The sequence below is a fragment of the Micropterus salmoides genome, unplaced genomic scaffold (assembly GCF_014851395.1).
Source record: "Micropterus salmoides isolate LMB-PRFRI ecotype aquatic unplaced genomic scaffold, ASM1485139v1 Ms_hic_scaffold_9, whole genome shotgun sequence".
In the NCBI taxonomy this organism is placed as follows: domain Eukaryota; kingdom Metazoa; phylum Chordata; class Actinopteri; order Centrarchiformes; family Centrarchidae; genus Micropterus; species Micropterus salmoides.
In genome coordinates this window covers 27,734,424-27,756,344 of record NW_024044681.1, presented here as the reverse complement: position 1 = coordinate 27,756,344, position 21,921 = coordinate 27,734,424, and the positions used below count along the sequence as shown (strand labels likewise).

Sequence of the window (21,921 nt, the reverse complement as noted above, 5' to 3'; positions counted from 1 at the left end):
ATAGATCATACAAAATCATAAACTTGATCATTATGTCTCCCCCTGGTGGTCGCTCAAGAAATTTGAAAAGCGGTTAGATTGAGTCTGTTTAGATTTAGCCTACTGATTAACTGTAAATGCAGAATGGTAATTTTGAAAGCTCGCCATGTTGTCTTCTGAAATGGACTTAAAAGTAGTCTGTGTTTATCTGTTGAAAATCATTATTATTAAGGCAGCGGATTATTCATGACAGGAAATATCATTTTCATTTAGACAATGAGCATTTATTCTTAATCCCCTTCAGAGAGGAAATCTGAAATGGTGATTAGATGCGCATTATTGGTGGCATCTCATCATTTTACTGGCAGGAGAAGTTATAAAGTGAACTTCTCTTACAGGATGAAAGGTGATTTAATTGAAAACAAGGTATTGTGTTGCTTTGTTTTCTTTTGTGTATTTCGTCAGCATGCCTGTCTGATGTTTTTATAATATGTTTGATCAAGTGAATGATAATAATTTATCTATTATAGGGACAAGTATATAGCATGAACCAATGCCACATACCACAGCATTTATAGCCTAAACTAGTCTGCAATGCCAGTTCCTAGATGGGCCATTATACAAATACACAAAAATACACAAGAAAACCCACTCAAAAAATCACACACCAATCATATAATATAATTATCACAAAACTCAATGACGAACACCATTATTCATGACTACATGACTTATCCCTCCTTTTAGTTTAAATAATAATAATATCCCATTCATGATCCATAATGAATTACACATATTAATCCCCGGCGCAGAGGAGGAGGATTTACGAAAGGGCACCTCCTCATCACCTTACTGAGCCAGGAACCCTGAGAGGTACCAACATGTCACTGAGCACGTTAGGGGCCTGGTTATTTAGGCATTGATGGATACGTTTAATATTAGCAAACTGAATGAAATGCTCAAAACTATGGCAAGGCTGGGATCTTGTCAGCTTCCTATGCAAAATTTTAATTGCATGGTTATATGTCATATTAAGAGGCTTGATTGTTGTAGAGGCTGCTTGTGACTAAGAAGTTACATAACAGCTTAAATGTGAAAAGATCACTGGAATGCATAAAACTATTTAAAGCATTAAATTGTAAGCAGTCTCCAAAGGGTTTAAATGTATGGACGTTTGCTTTTGCAACCTTTCTTACCAATTTAACATGTTTCTCAGTTTTAAAGTGTGAATCTAACATAAGACCAAGAATGGAAAACATTTTACTTTTTAAAGCATTCAGATGGTTTAACACAAACCTTAAAATAAGATATTTAACATCATGTGACTCAGCTGCTGTATGTGACCAGCCAAAGACATCTCAATCCCCAAATCTGTCAGAACCTCAGTATGCGTAGTATTTTTCTCCTTTATTGCCCTCCCACCCCTGTCCGCCCCAGATCAACAGCTCCATCCACTTGCCCCGAGCACACCAAACACATAACTCTCTCTTTTGCTCTCCCCTTCTCTGTCTCTCTCTCTCGCTGTCAGTGTGATCAATTTTCTTGACTTCCTTCTTTTGGAGTGGCTAGGCTGAATACCAGAACACAGGATATGCTTCGCAGTGCTCTCAGTTTCTCAACAGCAGCAGCAGCAGAAGCAGCAGCAGCAGGCGTGAGGACGACACACTCTGCAGTCAAGATGAGTGCTGGGGATGTAGTCTGCACCGGCTGGCTCATTAAATCCCCCCCGGAGAAGAAACTAAAGAGATTTGTGAGTAGGAGTACACACCGGACACTTGTTTATGTCCTCTGCTAGCTGTAGGAATGCCATGTTGATCTGCTGGTGAGCCGTGTGTGTGTGTGTGTGTGTGTGTGTTATGGTGTGGAATAATGATTTAGAAACAGACTGTGGGTTTGTATGCTTTGGTTAAACTGAGCTGTAATTCAATCTCCTTTGTATCGTCTTCCTCATTTTTTACAATAACGCCTGGCTTTTGTGTTTTGGCTTGTGGGCGCACTTTGTAGCCATAACAACACGGCATTATGACAATAATAATATATCACAAACTCCAGATGTACCTCAAACAGACATGGAAATTACTCCCACAACATACAGCCTTCTCTGTTTTGCTGTTGTTGGGGTCATGTGATAATGTTGGGCTGGCTACTCACTGCTGTTTGTTGGATGAGCGTGTGTATTGTGAAACATGGGAAGTAATACCAGAGGCAGTCAGACACTTCAGACTTAAGTGACAAGCAGAAATAGTCTGGCTTTATGATGGCTGTTTGCACTTCCTCTGTACGAATGGAGGACGAGGAGGAGGAGGGCCATTTGCCACCACCAGTACAGGGAAAGGGTGGGTGGAGGTGGAGGTGGAGGTGGAGGGAGAGGTGTGCATGTGCATTGATGGGGTTTGGGGCGGGAAATAGAAACTTATTTTAGCACACTATGCAAATCCTGTTGTTGCCAGAAAACAAAGTCCTGTAAACACATGTTTTTCAGACTTGTAAGGACAGGCACAGTATCTGCCTCAGTATTCAAATGACAAGTACAGGCACATAGCATTATGGAAATGTTGATTATCTCGATCACATTTATCTTGTTCTATGGCAAAATTTAAATCATCAGACAGCATCATCGCATACTGTTAGTAAAAAGTGTTTTGATGGTGTTCACAAAGGTGTTTGTTTAGTTGCTGTTTGTTTAGTTGGCTGCAGCTCCTTGGTTTTACTTTGGCACCTTGTTTAGAAACAGAAGTATCAACACACTTCAGACCTAATCCTTTAGGATGTGGAACAAATTTTGTTTTCTGATTGCATTTCCACTTTCTGAAATCATAAGCATGCGTTTGACAGTTGCCCACTGTGCCCAGTTCACCTTAGTGTGAGGTGAAGCTGTATTTTTTTGTAGCGCGTTAGATCAGTTTTGATATTGTCATATCCCTTGAAGCTAATAGACTTTTTATGAAACTCTATTAAAAAAACAGTGACAGAGGGCTTTTATACTTAAATACATTTCCTCAAAAGTAGCAGTGAAACAATATATTTGCTTCTAGCAAACAAACAGCTGTTAATATTTCTAACTTACCCTCCCAGAGGTCACAGTAAAAGCTAATATTAAAAAAGAAACTCTTGAAAATTGATTAAATACTGAATATAGACATCTAGTATCTAATTCTAAGCATTGTTGATACCATAATTTTAAGAATTTTGAAAGTGAATATTGGAATCATAACCTGCACATGCATAGGTCTTTTTCACTAAAAACATTTTAACATGTTGCGTCACGAAAAGCTCAGGGCGTAAGTAATGAAATTAATGAATTCCATTCAGCTGCTTCAGTTTCAGGGTCCTGGTATTGTGCATGCTGGCTCACGGTCACACTGTCATGGCTTACTGGGATAGAACGGGTTAACCAGCATTTTCCAGACTATTCAATCGCATCTCAAGGTCTTTCTCAGTATATTAAGTTTGCTCAGTTGTCACCACCACTGACTTCCTGCTTTCATGTGACTGGTTTCATACTTAGGTCACGTAATAACAAGTAAACAAACTCCATCCGCTGAGGAAGACCATGAGAGGCAGAAAGCTCTTGATATAACTAGTAGGCGAACCATGAGTTCAGATTGTTTTGTCAAACCTCAGCTTAATTCTCTAGTTAGCCATGTTCTCTTATTAAAAATACATGATAATGGGAAATATGGGCTTTATCCTGCAGATAAGCAAAGATTGGAAGTCCACTTTAATGAAAACAGTCAAACTTTCTGACCTGCTCTGCGCTGCACTTGCTTTCAATTCTTCTGAAAGAGCAAAATAACAAATAAAAAAACAGGGATCAGCGATTACCTTCACCATCTACTGCTATTAGATGCACCTGGGAGTGCAAACTTTCTGTATTCAAAACATCTATGGGATCAAGACGCCATCTGTTTAGTTACGGTTTCCTCTTAAGTGTGGCAATATATTGGCAGTAAGTGTGGTGCGTCTAACCATTTCCTGGTAAAGCGCACACATTACCAACTGACTTGAACAGGAGCAGATTACCCACATGCAGAAGTGTGTTCAGTGTTTTCACACCATAAAAATATCAGGAAAGGCTCGGCCCCAACAATGAGCACAAAGCCACAAAACCAAGTGTGAAAATGATATCTATACATTCACCATTTCTTGAAATATGACACCTGCACAACTGGGCTGACTAGACACACTCTATGTAGTGAGGGTTGAGGTGTGACATGTTGAAGTAGATCTTTGGAGCTATAAATACCTGTTAAAAGTTTCAGCATTAAGTTTTCAGAAAGTCGTCAGTAAAAAGCAGTGACCAAGTACTGTATTAATACCTCTTTCGTTGTGTTAGACATTTTCTGTTAAATACAGTGAACTTCCTCTTCTCTGTACTTTCTGGGAAATCTGAGTTGAGGTTCCGCTTACTGACCATATCAAGAGCAAAAAAATTGAGTTTAAAGTTGCTAAGTTAGCTGTTGAGAGAAGGAGCTGCAATCTAATTCCCATGACTGGCCATGGATAATAAAAATTCATGATGTGAGAAAGGGAGACGTTTCTGTTGAGACGTACTGTGAATATTGCAATTTAACGATGAACTTAAAACTTCAAAGTAGCTCCATGATGAACAGTTTGTCCCTTTCTCCTGCAGGCATGGAGGAAACGCTGGTTTGTGCTTCGAAGAGGTCGCATGAGTGGTAATCCTGATGTGCTGGAGTACTATCAGAGTAAGAACTCCAAAAAGCCAATCCGCACCATTGATCTGAAAGAGTGCGAGGTCGAAATGCTGAACGGGCAACTCAGGATAAAGCGAGACTTCAATGGAAAGCACCTCTTTGTGGTGAAGACCTCAGCTCGCATTTTTTACCTGGTGGCCAAAACTGAAGAAGAAATGAACGGCTGGATCAGTAGCATCAGTCAAATTTGCCAGTTTGGGAGCCTGGAGGATGCAGGTAAAAATACACAGAAAGCTTTAATTCAATTCAGTTTGAAATGTGGTCGTGTTGAAGCTGCACTTGACAAGGTTTTTTGTTCTAAAATATGCCCGACTCATTGGAAGTCACAAAGTATGTGTGGAACACAGAAGGTCATCCTGTTCACAAGTCAGAAGAGTCACCCTGCTGCTCCAGAAGAAATTGCCGTCACTTGTCCCCTCACAGAAATGAGGAACTGAAAATCTAACTTTAGAATTAGGTTAAAACAAAGTGTTTATTTGGTGCTGTGTGGTAAAATCAGTCACAGTACGGTATTAAACAGTATTAAAGCCCTCAAATTTCAAATTGTTATATCTTGCACAGTTTGTTCATTTGAAATTCTTCTTCTAAAAAATTCTGCAGATAGTGGTTTCAGGTAACATTTATAAAACTATATGCACAAATCATCTAGAACATTTCAATGGTGTTTTGAGTATTTTGCATTGTTACCGTGTTATTACAGTTATTAAGTACTGTGTGGAGTGTTTGTTTCTAAATTCAAAAACACCTGAGGGATAGAGATTTGCAGAAATAAATTGCTAGAAATTGAAATAAATCTACCTGAATGATCCATGCTTTTCGTTGGATCCATGAGTGGCAGACTTAAAAAACACTGTATTAGCTGAAAAGTCAAAAGTCCTAAACACGGTTTGCTTGCACAGAAGTGTGTTTTTTTTCATGCTGAGAGATTTCTCTGTAACTGAGCTTCTAAAACCACACACGTGTACGTCATAACGTTGTGGCCAAAGCTATATGATACAAATCATATTTGTTTTTCTCTCTACAGCAGCGGCAACAACAAGAAGTAAATGTTGCATTATTTTATTAAACAACAGCTCTTCATGATACTCTTCTGGAATGGAAAGGAATTTAGATGAGTGCTCAGGTCAAGCAATGTATGTGGTGTAATGGCATTCCCTCACATTTGATCATAAATCAGACTGCCATCTGTTTCCAACAGTTCAAAATGTTGTAGTTGCTGCTTGCCTGTCACGTAGCCTGATGTTGCAGCTAGCTGTATGATAGCAGATAACAGCAGATAACAGGGAGCTGAGGTCATATTCAAATTAACAGATAAATAATAAGATTTTTGTATCACTACAGTGAATGTGCTTTCAGGCTATACATAATTAAATATCTTTTGTGGGTAGATGTGGTGCTTTAATCGGCCTGTGACCACTGTACTCCTATGGCGATTTCTATTTCTATGTTTACACTTGCCAGCATATGTTCACACTACAGTCAGGGTGATGATGTTTTGACCTTTGCTTTATTGTTGCTTCAAATGAAAGCATAAGTAACAGTAATGTTTCTGAGAAGACTTCAGGACTTGTCTGTTAAAACACTGTCATCTGTGTGAAGGAGATAGAGCAACAGCACGAAGTTGCTGATATGCTGCCCTGCATGTTGCCCTGAATCACATATGTGTCTTTTGCTCTGCAAACACATATAATTGATTATAGTCCAAAATTATAATCCACACACTTAACACCGTGATACAGATTGTTACTGTAGTTTTTATAGAATTCTTTATTAAAGTTATGTTGCTTTAAGTAAGGGTTTAACATAGGACAGCAGTAGATCCTCCTTCTGTGCAATGGCACCTCATAACTTTTGCAAAGGAAGATGTCGTTCTGCACCCACAAGAGAACACAGACGCCTATTAAGGGTAGCAAATGTTTTATGAGAACATGCAAAGACTTTTGGACCCCCCTCCTCCCACAGTTCTGCAGGGAGAGCCTTGACTCAGTGGCCTTGAGTGAAATGGAACGAAACAAATTTCTGAACGAGGGCCAATCTGACTACAAGATTGAAGAATATATAAACAAAAGAGGGAACAGGGCTCACATGTGTCTACTTTCAAGGTGCCTGCAAAAAAAAATACCATTCCTCTTTTCAAATTCACCTGCTCCATTTACAGTGTACTATGTGTAATGAGAGCACAGGCTGGGAGAAACCTGCCTGTGTGTGTGTGTGAGGTCTTTACGTGGTAGCTAGCATTTGGTGTCAGTGTGTGATAGCAGTGGTTGTAACTTTTCAGAAACTACACACTCTCTGTCCCTCTCTGCTTGTTTTCCACAGAGAGCTCAGAAGAAGGCTTTCCTCACACCCCCACCTCCCTTCAGCCGTCACCTGACATCTCTGACCGAGCGTCTTTATCAAGCCAACTAGATTCCAGTCATCCACCGGACTACCTCTTTCTCTCACAGTGTGAGACAGGGAGTGTAAGCACTAGGTATGTGAAATCTGTAAAACACGAAATGATGGCAAAATGATGGGTGGTTCATGTTTAACTAATACAATGTGTCCCCCCCCCCCCCCCCATATTTATAGACATGACAGCTTTTCAAACTCTGACATCTCTCTGGAGCAGAAGTCATCAGACAATGCTGTCAAGGATATTGTCCCCTCACCTCTTTACAACGATTCCTCCTCATCCTCCATCACTCTTGCTGACTCCAGTCCATCTCTTTTCCTCCAAGGAAGGTTGACAAACCCTCCTTTCAGCGCTCCATGCACCTCCATGGCTTTACCATCATCCTCCACCTCTCCACTACGTCACTGTGCCGCAAGTGTCTTTCAGTTTGACAAACCTTATCATTCTGCGTCGCTTGAGGCAACGGGGGACAGACAAACACCTCCTTTGCTGCCGCCCAAGCCTAATCACCGTCCAGAGCAGCTAAGTGATGAAGTAGCTCACAGGCCAAGGGTAATGACTGCTCGGCCTTTCTCAAGCCACACTGCATTTTTTCCCCGGAGGACTTCTCTGTCAAGCCTGGACCATTTCAGAATAGGTATGTCCTCAGTTGGAAAGCAGTTTCACAGTGTTTGTAACACGAAAACTGAGAAAGCTGGACACAACAAAATTAACTATAATCGTGGTGCTACTGTGATGGGGCAGCATACTGATTAATGTTGATAATAGCTGATTGCAAGGGTTGAAAGAATGTCATTTTTCAATAATGTATCTTTTAGGAGATGCTGATAGCAGATCAGCGAGGAACAGGAGGCAGAGTCTTAATCTGGTAAGAGAATAATCATTTTTCATTTTACATCATCAAAAATTTTGGGAATTACACGAGAAGAGTGATGCCATTCTCTTGTGTCATAAGTATGAAACTATAGGTTTACCATAGCTTAGCAAAAAGACTTGAAACCGTCTTCATTTGTTTAATCACATGACAGGCAAATTGTCTTACTGGAGCTTCTGCTGGAGCTATAGCTAGGAGATGGTTAGCTCCAGTAGTCTCCAGGAAGTCACTGTACATGGCCAAGAAATAGTCCAGCACATAAAGGCACATATTCCCCCAAGACATTTTTACCCTTCTGTTTTTGTTCCCATTAAACAAACAACAAGATAAAACGCGTTAATTGGTGAGCTTTAGAGGTGCTAGTAGGCCAGTGGTTCTCAAACCACATCCCCAAATATAGTCCCCCCCCCCTCATTTTTATGAATCATTAACAATACAGGCGATTGAAAGATTTAGGTTAGCAAAATAAACTTGCTAGCGTCAGAACACTTTTGTTTGTTTATGACACAACATGAATCAAATTCATGCAACTTTGTGGTAGGCAGATATTACTGTTGGACCGGTTCAGGCTGGCTGTTTTCTTTTGTATCCAGTTTTTGCGCTATGCTAAGCTAACCAGCTGCTTACTCTAGCTTCTTATTTAACCTTAACCCATATTAACTCTATAGACACAAGAGTGTTAGCAATCTTCTTATCTAACTCTGCATATATATGTATATGCAATCAGAATAATTTGAAAGGTGCTATAAGCACATAAAAATTCTCCACACAGTGGCTTTAACTAATGTTCCAGTTGTACCAAGATAACCGTTGCACTTGTCTGATCTTATGATGCTTTGTCTTTCCACAGCCTTGTTTAAATACCATACGAGTTCAAAGCTACCAGGACGAGTCATATGTCCCCATGGCTTCCCCTTCTCCCTCTGTTACCACTGGTGATTGTGATGGATATATCCCCATGAGCCCTGGGGCATTCAATTTCCACAATACAAGCTGCAATGTTGAATCCTCCACAACCCTCAGCCCACTAATGTGCAAACCTGGAGATCTTGCACCACCTCCAATTCACCGGCATCTCAAGCCAATTTTAAGGAGAGGTGAGACAGCTTGTTAATTTTTTTGGTGTTGTGGAAAACTGAGTGTTTATTTCTACTTAGGGGGTCTTTATGTTTTTGAGTGTGTGGTCTTTGTTAAACTTTAAACAGGTTTTACAAATATATAAAATGATTCAATGACTCATTTGCATTGCTGTGCTAATGAAATGTTAGTACAGGATTCATACAGATACCAGATGCACATAATGTTTTCATTTTTGTTTTTGGGAAACCTTGATAAACTATGTAAAAATGCATACAGAACATGATGGGGGTACTGTTTCTGGACAAAATAACCATCTATAAAGAGGTCCAGCAGTTTTTCTGCCCTTGATTTTGCCAACGTAGAAACACACAATCCCACAGAGAGGGGGCAAACATGTGGTTTGCAACTAGGCATTTAATTGAGAGCCTATGCCTCACATGCACCCATAGTGCTGCTGGACCTGCTTCCATATTCTAAGTGTTGTTTTGACCAGGATGTTATTTGTGTAGGGGCAGTGTCTGAGGCCATCTATGCGTGGACTGGCACATTAGAGAATAACAATCAATCCAATAACTTTTTTCCTTTATTTGGCTCACAGCTCGACCCCCACCTCTTGACTTGAGAGGCCTCTCTACAATCACAGAATGTCCCACTCATCTTCCTTTGAGCAGAACAATGACTGAACATTGGTGAGAGAGAAAAAAAAGTCTCTTTATCCACAAAGTGGAAAATTTATAAAAACAATGTAAAAAGATGTTTACAAACATTGATGATTTAAAAAAATCCTTTGACAGGATCATAAAACATTATTAACTTAAATGTAGATGTCATCCCTGCATTAAAATACCTTATACCTTCCAGTTGAAAGTAATAGCAGGTTCTAGTCATGTGTTTTGGTTATTGGACTACTGTTTTGTTTACAATTACATAAATCATTAAAACATACATTATGACAAGTTAAAGCTCATTTTGCTTTGGTTTTACATATACTTACTCCAGAGTAAGAGTAATATCCTGTTTTGCTGTTTCTATTTATAAAACTTCATAGTTGGTTGCTAATCTGATGCTAATTGTCCCTATTTTTTGTTTTTATTATATGATTGCAGCTTTTCAGTGAACTGTTTACCTGAAAGAAGACTTGAGAATGCGGACAATCCAAGACTTGATGACACAAACTGCACTGCTATGGTAAAATTTGTATTTACAGTGAAAATACTTTTTATTTGTTTTTGACTTGCAATTTTTATTTGGGAATATACACATTAGTCATACGATAGATGACACATGATACATTCTATTTCAAACTGACTCAAACTACCCATTCCCACACCTACCCAACACGGAAACAAGAAGGTGTCAAGCTGCATTTAGAGTGGCTCGTATACAGCTATTTCCAAGGAGACAAAACAATTCTGAAGAATATATAATTTCATAATACAATTTTAAAATAATATAATTTTTTGAAAACAAATAAATAAAATAAAATGAAATAATAATAAAATCTAAAGACAAGCATATCTCTCCCATTGTAAAAATGAAAAAGGTGTGCTTCCACCTCTGTTTTACACTAAAGCCTTTATAAAAGAAATATACATGACCCACATGAGGAAATATTTGTTTGTCCTATCCTGCATCATAGGACAGTGGTTCTTAAAGTTTTTCACGTCAAGGATCCCTAAACTGACACAAATTAGACCACAGACCCCCATTTGATAAGATTTTGTCTTAGAGTTGCCCTTCTGATAGGATTTTGGCTTTCAGGTGTTTTATTACAGAAAGTGTATGAAACCCATGACCAGTATAGTCTTATATTATGTCATTGTGTTACTTATGGTTGGAGTGAAATTAATTAATACCTTTTTGCTGGCTAACACCTTGAGCCCCCTCAAGGACCCCTGCTATAGGACAGTCTTTCATATGCAGCTAATTTTCCTAATTCAGTCACCCGGTATCAAAAAAGGAGGCTCTCCAAGCTTCTTTATTTGCAATCATAATCCAGTCCGGGACTGATACTCCAGTTTGTGGGCCATACGGTCTCCAATGTTAATATCTGCGTGTCATCATACTGTGACGCTGCAAAACTGTCTTAATATCCATCATGTGAGCAGAAAACCTTAAATCCCTGTTGGGGTGGTGATGGTGCAGTGGATAAGACACATGCCTTTGGTCAATTCCCCACTGTGACCCATCCATCAATGTGTCCCTGAGCGAGACACTTAACTCCTAGTTGCTCCAGAGGCATGCGACCTCTGACGTATATAGGAATTTTAAGTCGCTTTGGATAAAAGCGTTAGCTAAATGAATAAATGTTGACTTCAATATCACCAGTATGTAGCCAGATCATTTGGTCATCGCTCTCCTAGTTTTTGTTTTAAAGAACACTATAAAACAACAAACTCTGACATTCTTATAATTGTCGGACCAGAGTGGAAAATAGTGTGCACAAATATCCACACAGCTAAGAATGTGGGTGTGGAAAGTGAAAATATACTGCTCAGCAAACTATGATTGCACTGGGGACCTTTCAGGGTGTGAGAAATTGTAACAGTGCAATGATGACGTGCTGTTCCTGGACATGGAAAATTATTTCCATAAAATACAGTTTTAAGAACACCATATTAGTCATGTACTGGTAGTCATGAGCTGGGCTGTCCTGCTGCACAAAAACATGCTGACACGATTCAAGTGAATGCACACGCAGTTAGCTTCCTCTGATTTCCTAATCTCAATCTGAAAATGAACAGTATAAGTTTTTATTTAATCAGTGATTTACTGATAATGCAGCACATATGAAGTTAGATCAACAATTAAAAACTAGCAGACTTGACTTGAATTGTATGTATTTCGGATCATTTCAACTCGGAACAGGGATGATTCAGGAGGGTCTTCATCTGTGTCTTTCTCTGACAGGAGTCAATTCAACCGTCCTATCTCACCTTTGACGGAGTAGTTCAACCCTGGGCGAGAAGATCAAACCTTGACTATCTGTCACTAGATTTCAATTCTGCATCCCCCTCTCCTGTGCAGAAGGTATGTCTTGATTATTGTAGCCTACTGTAGCCTCTGTAGACAGTTTCACTTTTTCTGTCACCTTTCCTACCTATACCATTTAAATGCTACAAGCTTTGGATTTTACTGAGGCATTCTGGGAAACAAATTATATCACTGTCTAAAGTGGAGAGAGAACACTGATGTGTAGATCTAACGATGTGTAGCATGTCCATATTGACCAAAGTTTAAACATTTATATATACATCATACATTTGGTATGCATGATCTAAGCAGCTTAGAACTAGCTCAAGGGGGCAACACGGTGGTCTTCAAGAGGTTTTATACATCCAAAAACCAGACCAGGCTTCTAATTGAGAACTGTGTTTATTTGTCAAAACATGTAGCTACACCTGCCAGTAAAAGAGACAGGTGTCTAATTGGGACTAGGCTTTTAGGGTGCTTTCACACCTGCCTTGTTTAGTTTGGTTAAATCGCACTAAAGTTTGTTTTCCCCCTTGGTGCGGTTCATTTGGAATGCAGCAATCGCACTCGGGTGCGCACCAAAAGCGGACCAAACAAGCGTACTGAGACTACCTTGAAGAGGTGGTCTTGGTACAGGGCCAGTACTCTGTGTAGCCTACTTTGAGTCCATAAGACATTTGTGACAGCAAACCCACAGTAGTAAACCCCGAGGGGTATATCATTACAATCACGACCTACTAGCTCCACTAACCCTTATTATTGCTATTTAAATGACCAAATCATTGGTCACTACGAGGGTACCTATCAACTTTAATTTTAATTCTTTATTTTAGGTTGCCTTTTTAATAACTGGCCAGGGACAACAGATGGAAATAGCCTGTTGAGCTAACTCTAGTGTCAAGACCGCCTAAACCGAGACCAAATCATGACAAAGAGTTTATCGAGACTGAGACCAGACGAAGACTTTTAGGGGCTGAGACCAAGTCGAGACCAAGACCAGTTCCCCACATTATATGACACACAACAAAATGTGGAACGAGATCATGGGTACTTCTCAAATTGATCTGAAAGATCTGAATTCCCATTAAAACACCCACATACAAACGCTAAGAGTTGAAATTAACGCAAGCATCACAATTGCCGGGAGGGGTGACAGTCGTTAACGGTAACAACACATTTTAATTAGGGTTATTTATTGCATTTGAAGCAATACGTTTTAACAAATAAATCAGACAATGCAAAAGCAATTTTTTGATCTTGAGACCAAGACTGGTCTTGAATACTACAACACTAGCTAACTCTGGCTCAATTACAGTTACTTTGCTGTTAATTAATGAGCACTGTCCCTGTCAAATAAACAAGTAAATTAAATTAATCTTGTCTCCTTGCTTGACTTATGATATCTTGAAGCAGCTGATATAATAATGCTGTAATTATGGCCCTGAAGAATTTAGTGTTGTGCACAACATCACTTATGATAAGAAATGTATGATCAAAGATATAGTCGTTAAAGTTTCGACAGCACACTAAGCAACATCAGTAATTTAAATACATTTAGTGCAACACGAGTGTTTGTTCGTACAAACCATGGATGCAGTACCATGTTCATATTTGAAACTGTTTTTAAAATGTAACCACATCACTGTCTCCTCATCTCTCCTTCTCTGTGCCTAGCAGAAGCCCTTTCTGTCTGATGAGTACAAAGTGGATTACGTGCAAGTGGATGAGAAGAAGACTCAGGCACTGCAAAGCACCAAAATGGAGTGGACAGATGTCCGGCAGTCAAAAACATGAATGGAAAATACACGATGAAAAAATCAGGAACACTTGGTTTCAAGAAGACCAACAATAACACCAGCACGGAGGACAATTATGAAGAGGACCAAAAACTATGTACAAGCACTTTTAAAAATCAGTATTAAATAAAATAAAAGCACAAGCGTCAGTAAGCAGTTACTGTAGGTGCTTGTTTGAAGGTTGGAAACACAATATTTCACTGTAAAAACATATTTAACTCTCAGTAAATCTGTACTGTATATAATACCAGATTGTGCTCTATGTCACAATGACTTTAACTGTAGCACAAGTTTTACCAAAATTTTGAAAACAGCAACATATTGTTAAAAGAATTCTGTGTGACTTGCTGTAAATGTAATTGTGAGTAATTGTGACTGTAAAGAAGAAGAATATTTTAATCATAAAATGTTTTATATATATATATTTCTCTTTCATAAAGGGCATAAAATGACTCAAAACGATTTCTCTACAACCTATGCAGCATTCCTTTAGTGTTTGCAATGTTTTCATGTTACTGAAATAGCAGTGCATTAAACATTCAACACTCTGAGAACAGCACACTTTTGCTTTATAACTTTTATGTCTGTGTCTAAAATGTTGGGGGGGAGGGGGGTGAAGGCTTTTATTTCAAGTGTGCAAGTGAAACTGCTACTCTGCACCCTACCAAGCGGTATCTATAAAGATTCAGGCAGGAAGTTATGGAAATTATTTCACGTATATATCCCCACAAACCTTGATTTGAAAATGTTATCTTTGGTTATACTGATTTTAAGACAGAGGACTATTTTTTTGTGACTAACCTTTTCCTGCTTCTAGCTAAATATTACATCCATGAGTCACAGTTCAGTTGAAGCAAACCATCAAACACTGTTTTCATGATCACTGTCAAAAATTATAATTGAAATAATTTATATTTTTTATCCATTTCCTTTACACCAAATGTCTTTTTTCTCACACATTTTTATTTATTGTGTTTTTGATTATTTATTTAATTATATGTGTCATTTGTCTTATGCCTTCCCTTCTGAAATGTTATGCTTATGCTCTGAATAAAGTTTATATAAAAAAAATACTTCCCTTTAATTCACAGATGACACACCAATCAACAATTATTTTCATTACACCTAAGCAGACGAAAATACCTCACTTACAGAAAAATGTGTAAAACATAAAGAAACCCGTGTACCAAACAATGTATCTGGATATTTTGGAGAGTATATATGTAATATCTAATAGATTATTGGTATTGTTGGTATTAATATTAGTAGTAGTAGTCGTTGTAGTAATAGTAGTAATATAAAACACGCGTTACACACATGCTGCGTCATTAGTATGCGCCGAGAGGAGAGTCGCCAAAGGCGATTTGGGAAAATTACCTGAGAAGTCGGGAGAGGAAGATCATCCGGCATTTAAACGCTGGGGTTTTTAAGTAAAATCGGCACGCGTGGCTATAGTAGGCACATTAATTCAATCCATTTGTAGTTGGTCTGCGTATTTATACCATACTGCTTTGCTGCGATGTGATTTAACGTTATCCACCGCTAGCAACTGTCAGACTCACATTGCAGCCACAAACTGCAGAACACACGGGTGGCGAGTGTTGTTAGCAAGCATCCCAGCTAGCTAACCGTAACGTTAGCTGGAAACAAATGAAACCGTATCTGGTCTGAGCTAAATTACTCTGGGGCCCGAGTCAGCCACAAGCCAACTGCAGTAACCTAAAGTTAAAGCCAAGTTAGCGTCACCAGAAACCATGCATTGATAACAGCGTCTTTTGGCCGAGAAACCAACACAAGCTCCGTGCGGCGAGATATTGGCTTTAGTTGGTAAGTTTGTTTACTTCACGACTCCGTTAGCACAGACGTTAGAATGTGACTTCAACGTTAGCTACCGTCTATTGTCTTTGCTAATTCTCTCTTTGAAATTACATTTTTCCAGTATTTTCAACACACCTTCTACCGCTGATCTTTGTTGTGGCAGAGCAGCTGGAGGACGGTTACACCTACAGCCTGTTGCTTTATCACCTTGGGCTTATACATGTCACAATCTTACGGGTTTTTATTTATCGTTGATTAATGTTCAGTCAGTCACGTATGTAGGTAATTGTGTAACTAAACAGAAAAGCACAGAATATATATTTGGGTTTTTTTTTTTTTTTTTTTTTTTACCGCGGTTTATCGAACTCTAACTCTGGCATGCATGATATATATTACTATACGGTTGTAACGTTATTTATTGGTGTAGTTGAGTATGATTTACTGACAAAACAATATATACACAACATACTTGCAAAAAGGCACTCAAAACAATAAACATTCAATACAAAGGTGAGAGATTCAATATGAGTATGGGGTATGTATACATACGTACATAATCACCTTACTGTCAAAGAGTAATGAAACTATTTTATTTACATATAAGAAGCTGGAATCAAATAATTGTGATTAAAATAAATAACTCAAACCGGTTAATCGATTATCAAAATAGTTGGGCGATCAATAGACAATTTATTGATTATTAGGTTCATTGTTGCAGCTCTAGTTTGACCTGTCCTTGATTCATGGCCAAAGTGGCACCATAATAATATTACACAAATGTTCTTACATTTATTTATACATATTTTCTTGACAAAAGAATGGTTTAATAGAAAGTGAGCCTGCTTAGATCTACGTTGGCAAATAACAATCCAGCAAAACAACACAGAGAGATATAAATTACACAAAATAGGACATAGCAGACCATTGAGCCAGGAAATATACAAGGACAAGTATATGCAGCAGGTGCCAAGACAAAATATTAAAATGTACAGTGAAATAAACGGTGAGATAAGAAAGCGAATAAGACAACAGGACACCACAGAGGCATAAAAACTTGAATGCAGTTGGCAAAGTTGGGGCTTGTGTTCACTTCAGGTGAAATCGCTGCAAGTCACAAGTGTCTGAAAGAGAGGACCGGCACACGTGGCCATAGCACAATGCACACATTGAAACAACAAGCCATACAGACATTGAGTTGACATGAAGAGGAGACTAGTGTAGACTCCAATCCACATCTTCCATCTCGTTATCATAATACAGTGGTGGATGTCAAAAAAAGTACAATAGGCTGATGGCCACAGTGATACAGATGACACCAGTTAGTATTAGAAATCTCACTCTCCTAATGGAAATACATTTACAAATCTGCAGTGCGCTTCATATCAATGTGGTTAATGTTCAATTTGAATTCATTGTTGATTTTGGTCTCAACTTTCTCAATTCAGGGCTCAAATCAGATGGAGGACAAATTCACTTCAGTGATCCTACCAGCTGATTCAGACATTTCAGCTACTATGTTTTCTGTAGGACTCCTCTTGTAAACGTGGTCGCCATGGCTTCTCGCAAGGTAGATGAGCCACCGAGTGACACCAAGGATGTAGCTTCAGTCTCCGAACAGCTTCCCCGATGTAGCCCTGATGACATAACGGAAGAGCTTCAGTTGGATACGATGAATGCTACGGTAAAATCACAGAAATCTGGAAGATTTAGGAGGACTGCCCTGACATTTTTTGGAGTTCGTAAAAGTATCTGTCTTTTACCAAGTTTTTTTGGAGGAAGGAGTAAAAATCAGAACAAGTGGTCTTCTAAGAAAGCAATCACCAAAAGCAGGACACACGATGGGATAAGTAAAGTTAATCATGATGAAAATCTGAGGAGTGGGTACACCTCAGCAGCAGATTTTGAGTTCCACAACCAGATGGACTGTGCTGGAGAGCTCCACAGTAGCTGCCACAATGAATGTAGTCACCCAAATGCTGACCAGAAATCCCTGACTCTCACCCGGCAGAAAAAGGGTTTGAGGGGTCTTTTTCAAAGTTTTAAGCATCACAGAAACCATAGAAATAGTGGATTGGATAAAACTGAAATGATTGCAATGTCCTCCCGTCACTGCAAAAAAGAGGTGCCTGTTGTCCAGGACAACACCAACCAGTATGTCACGGAGTGCCTGGGATCTGAACCTGATGTGCCTGATTTTGCAGATGGTATATTTGATATTTCCAATGGCCCTGAATGTATTGATGCTGATGCGGTGGCTTCAGAGAAGAAGAGCAAGGAGCAAGAAAGCCCAATGTCTGGGCTTGATGATCAGATGTGTGATGATGAAATGCAGGAAATGAGTTTGGTGGCTGCAGTTTCCAGCGAATATGTGGAGAACTCAAGAGGACACAGTGAGCCTTGTCTGAAACTTCAGATGATGTCTGAGCCTGTACTGAAGTCTGAAACACCTGCTGGCTCGTCAGATCAGCTAAACCTGCTTTTTGGAGATGTTGCATCATTAAAGAGCTTTGATTCACTCACAGGCTGTGGGGACATTATTGCGGATCAAGAAGATGACAGCATCACAGAGAGCACGGTTTCTGGAGAAAGGAGCAGAAATGGAGGAAAGAGGGCCTCTTGTTATCTTACTTATCAGGGTGGAGGTGAAGAAATGGCCTCACCCGAAGATTTGGATGAGGAGTGTCTTAATGATTTCTGGGGAAATAACGTGTCAGAGGAAACTTGCTATTCTTGCAACCAAGACCACACAGATTTGACTGTGGACCTGACAAGTTCTCACAATATGGACAGCAACAGTGCACAGCAAGCCAGTGGCATGGACAGTTCTTCAATTGCTGATGTGTTAACTCCTCAAAGTGAGCATCAAGAATCTGTTCCAACTAGTGATGAGGGCTACTATGATTCAACCACACCAGGGCCAGATGAAGGTCAAGAAAAAACTGACAGACTAAGGACAGACAGATTACCCAGGGACAGTTACAGCGGTGATGCCCTTTATGAACTGTTTGCTCCTGACGAGAGTCTCATCAGTCCACTTTACGAAAACAAATCAAAACTGCCCGTTTCAAAACAGTGTGAATATTTGAGTGAGCCAGTTGGCGTAACAGATTCTGCCTTTGTTCCAGAAATGAATCGATTACAAATCAGTGCTGAACTGTATAAAGGTTGTGATTTTCTAGAGATGCCGAACACATGCAGGAAATCCTCGGAGTTGGGACAAAATACGGTTGGTCAGCTGGAAGTTGGCATGAATAAAAACCGCAATTTGAATTCAAAACCACAAGTGTCAGTCAACAAGAATGACATAGAACCGGATATATTTGAGGAAAAGGGAAATATCCCTGCTTCCACTGAAAAAATAACAAAATCCATAAATGCCGATGGTGAGAAAAGGCACAGCAGCATATCATTTGGGAGCACATCTGACCCAGATTTTGAAACATTTTGTGAACCCAAAGAGCAGCATCTTGAGGAAAACAAGCCTGTGGCTCTACCTTACAGAAATATCAATTCTCAGTCTCCAGCCTGCAACAATGATTTGGACGATGGGCAAACTGTGAGTTTCTCTCAAGCACTTGTGGACTACACAAAAAACACTCAGATGCTGAGTAACTTGCACAACAGTGTGGATGATTTGGAGAGAAACTCTGCCTTCACTCCAAATATGCAGGCCTTACCTACCATAGTCACATTTGATGTAGTGGATATGCATAATGAGGGCGAATACGATGAGCAGATTCACATGGAACTGGAGGAGGACATTTCATCGCCCTATCAGGAGTTTGAAGAAAGCTACCTACAGAAAGATGCATTTGCTGAATGTGACTATCAAATGTTAGACCTGTATGAGCAGAACCTGATCAGTAATACATGGGCAATCGCTAGTCTCCCACGGCACCTAGGCCTTACAAGAGTCAGTCAGTCCATGGCTAATCCGTTGTCTCTAGACAGGAGAAGTAGGTCTCTGGACACAGAAAGCCTTGAGTTGAACATGCCTGACACATACAGAGAGAACAGTGCTGCTATCGTTACCTGTCTTCAGACTGAAAAGGACTCTGAAAGAGATTCCTCACCATATTACAAACAGAATGTACTTGTGTCTGCATCGGAGGTTAGAGACAGTAGCAGCATTATGGCCTTATCATGGCAAACAAGGTCAGAAATGACTTTAAGCCTTCCTCTGACTGCTCGGGAAGCCACAGAAGAAGTACAGAGCCTCAGTCAAACCGAAGTAGAACACAAAATATTTTGTAGTTCATCCAGCAATGATTTTCCCAACAGTAAACCGCAACATCTTTGCTGTAATGTGTCAGACAGAGTGTCCTGTGATTTAATTTCGCAGAACACAGAGCTTTACAGTAAGCAGTGTCACCTTCCCGTGGAGTCAGATCCTTGTTTACCTCATAGCACCTTTGTTTATTCTGGAGTGACGGAGGAGGCGTCAGACGATGTTGATGTGGAAATGTTCTGTAAAGCCGCCACTAATTTGCCATCCTATAATCAGTGTGGTAAAAGCAGACCTGCGGCTTGTAGGGATGGAATATCTCACACAGGGAGTCCTCTGAACGCAGGGGTGTCTAAAGATGAAATAGCCATCCTCAGTGAAAAAAGAACACCCAGAGATGTGGCGAGCCCTGTGGCCTGCAACAAACTCTCCGAGGCAACCTTAAATTGAAAGTCTCTCAGTCATACAGTTCGCATTATGCTTTTATGTTGCATCCAAATGAAGAATTGTTGCTTAATTTGGACTCGCTTAACTGATTTTTTTGAAAAGTTGTTGTACTTTAATTGAAATTTGAAAATATGTCCCATTATGCTGAGTTAAGTACATCGATGTCTTATTAGGAAGTCAAAAGGGATTGTCTGCATTTGCACAGTAATTGTCGCTTTCTTCACATAGATCACATATTACAGTGTGTTGAAAGTATTTAAGCAAGTCATTGTTTTATTCGCAGTTAAAATGCTCACAGATTCATCTCATTAAGCTATTGAGTTGTACTAGAAAGTTTATATGCACATGTAGCCTCAGTATCCAGGTCTCAGTGGTAATGCCACACTTTGTTTTGGAGTATTCATTTGCCTGGTTTCCATAGCACTGCCGAACAGGGCTAGCCAAGCCTTGCTAGCAACACATGTATGCTTATGCTTTAAGTGCCGGCTTATGTTTGTGTTTACTGCTTTCACAGCTTGTTCTCTGTGCTCCAGTAAGGTTTATGTTGGCCTGTCATGATGCTCCAATTTAGCGTCTCTAGCTGTTTCCTTGGTTTACTTAATTTCAGACCAGATTGGGTTTAGGAAACAACAAGAGAGGAGTATGTCAGGTCACAGACAGGAATAGTTCCATCCACAATATAAAACATTACTCTTAGTACCTTCATGAGGTATATTTGAAATACGTTAAGCTTTTACTGCATTTGGCTTTAGCTCAGAATATCTTACAGCAAGTTCTTCTCCTCAGCCCAGAAGAGGATAAGCAGTTATAGGAAATGTACAGATGGACTGATAGTTCTTGCATCTTAATTTGAGATGACTTTTCATTTACACTTTAGAAAGCTTTGAAAGGAAAAAACTGCTTTATTTGTATAGTACATTTCACATGCAGTTACCCTGTGTATGAAATTGATTTACATAAGACACCGAAGAAACAGCCAGAGTAAAAAAAATGGTAGAGGAAAACAAATTATAAAAAAGCTAGTAAAAAAAGCAAATCAAAGTTTATAAAAAAGCTAGTAATAGCTAATTGTCTGCTTCTAGCCAGACAAGCCAATTTTGGCCTTATTGTGGCTGTTTTTCTTTGGTCCCATTTCCGACAGCTTGACCACCTGTGAAATGCATCATTCTTACTGAAATGATGCACTCCATTATGGCATTACTGTAAGCTTGTGGAATGAAAAAGTAGTGGAACTGAAATAATATGTCAAAAGATAAACTAGTTGAATAATTTTCTCGTGCATTTAATGTTTGGTCAGTCAGAGGTTAAACTGTCACATGATGTTTTTTTTATAGCGTAACAAACAAATGTCAAAGAATTTGTATTTATATTCTCAGCTATTTGTACACTGTAACATTGTATTCAGAATGGTTGTTACACATTGGCAATATTCTTTTTGTTTGAGTTTTCTTTTTTCATTTTGGATTTTTTATCGTCTCAAAGCTACATCCATGTTACTTTAGGGGATTCCTCTTGAAAATATGTACTGTTTTGTCAGATTAGAACACTGCCTTACACTAAAATAAACACAAAGAGACAATTTTTTCATTTTCTCTCACTTGTTTGGCCAACAGAAG

General features: G+C 39.3%; 2 protein-coding genes across 3 annotated transcripts; both read left to right on the top strand.

Moving 5' to 3' along the window:
* The first annotated feature begins 1,502 nt into the window (after nucleotides 1–1,502).
* On the top strand, nucleotides 1,503–14,886 carry gab3 (GRB2 associated binding protein 3). 2 transcript variants are annotated; one of them, XM_038707920.1, is made up of 10 exons: nucleotides 1,503–1,729; nucleotides 4,613–4,913; nucleotides 7,017–7,170; nucleotides 7,269–7,729; nucleotides 7,911–7,960; nucleotides 8,817–9,063; nucleotides 9,645–9,735; nucleotides 10,153–10,234; nucleotides 11,957–12,076; nucleotides 13,694–14,886. In XM_038707920.1, exons 1-10 carry the CDS (start codon nucleotides 1,571–1,573, stop codon nucleotides 13,811–13,813), a joined length of 1,785 nt encoding a protein of 594 aa, XP_038563848.1. In that variant the 5' UTR covers nucleotides 1,503–1,570; the 3' UTR covers nucleotides 13,814–14,886. The 2 variants fall into 2 exon arrangements, with proteins under 2 accessions (XP_038563848.1, XP_038563849.1); XM_038707921.1 differs by having other exon boundaries at nucleotides 1,505–1,729; nucleotides 13,697–14,886.
* Nucleotides 14,887–15,147: 261 nt separating this feature from the next.
* On the top strand, nucleotides 15,148–21,887 carry LOC119895091 (APC membrane recruitment protein 1-like). The gene is made up of 2 exons (XM_038707918.1): nucleotides 15,148–15,642; nucleotides 17,079–21,887. The coding sequence occupies exon 2, from the start codon at nucleotides 17,186–17,188 to the stop codon at nucleotides 20,306–20,308; it is 3,123 nt and encodes a 1,040-aa protein (XP_038563846.1). The 5' UTR covers nucleotides 15,148–15,642; nucleotides 17,079–17,185; the 3' UTR covers nucleotides 20,309–21,887.
* The last annotated feature ends 34 nt before the right edge of the window (nucleotides 21,888–21,921 follow it).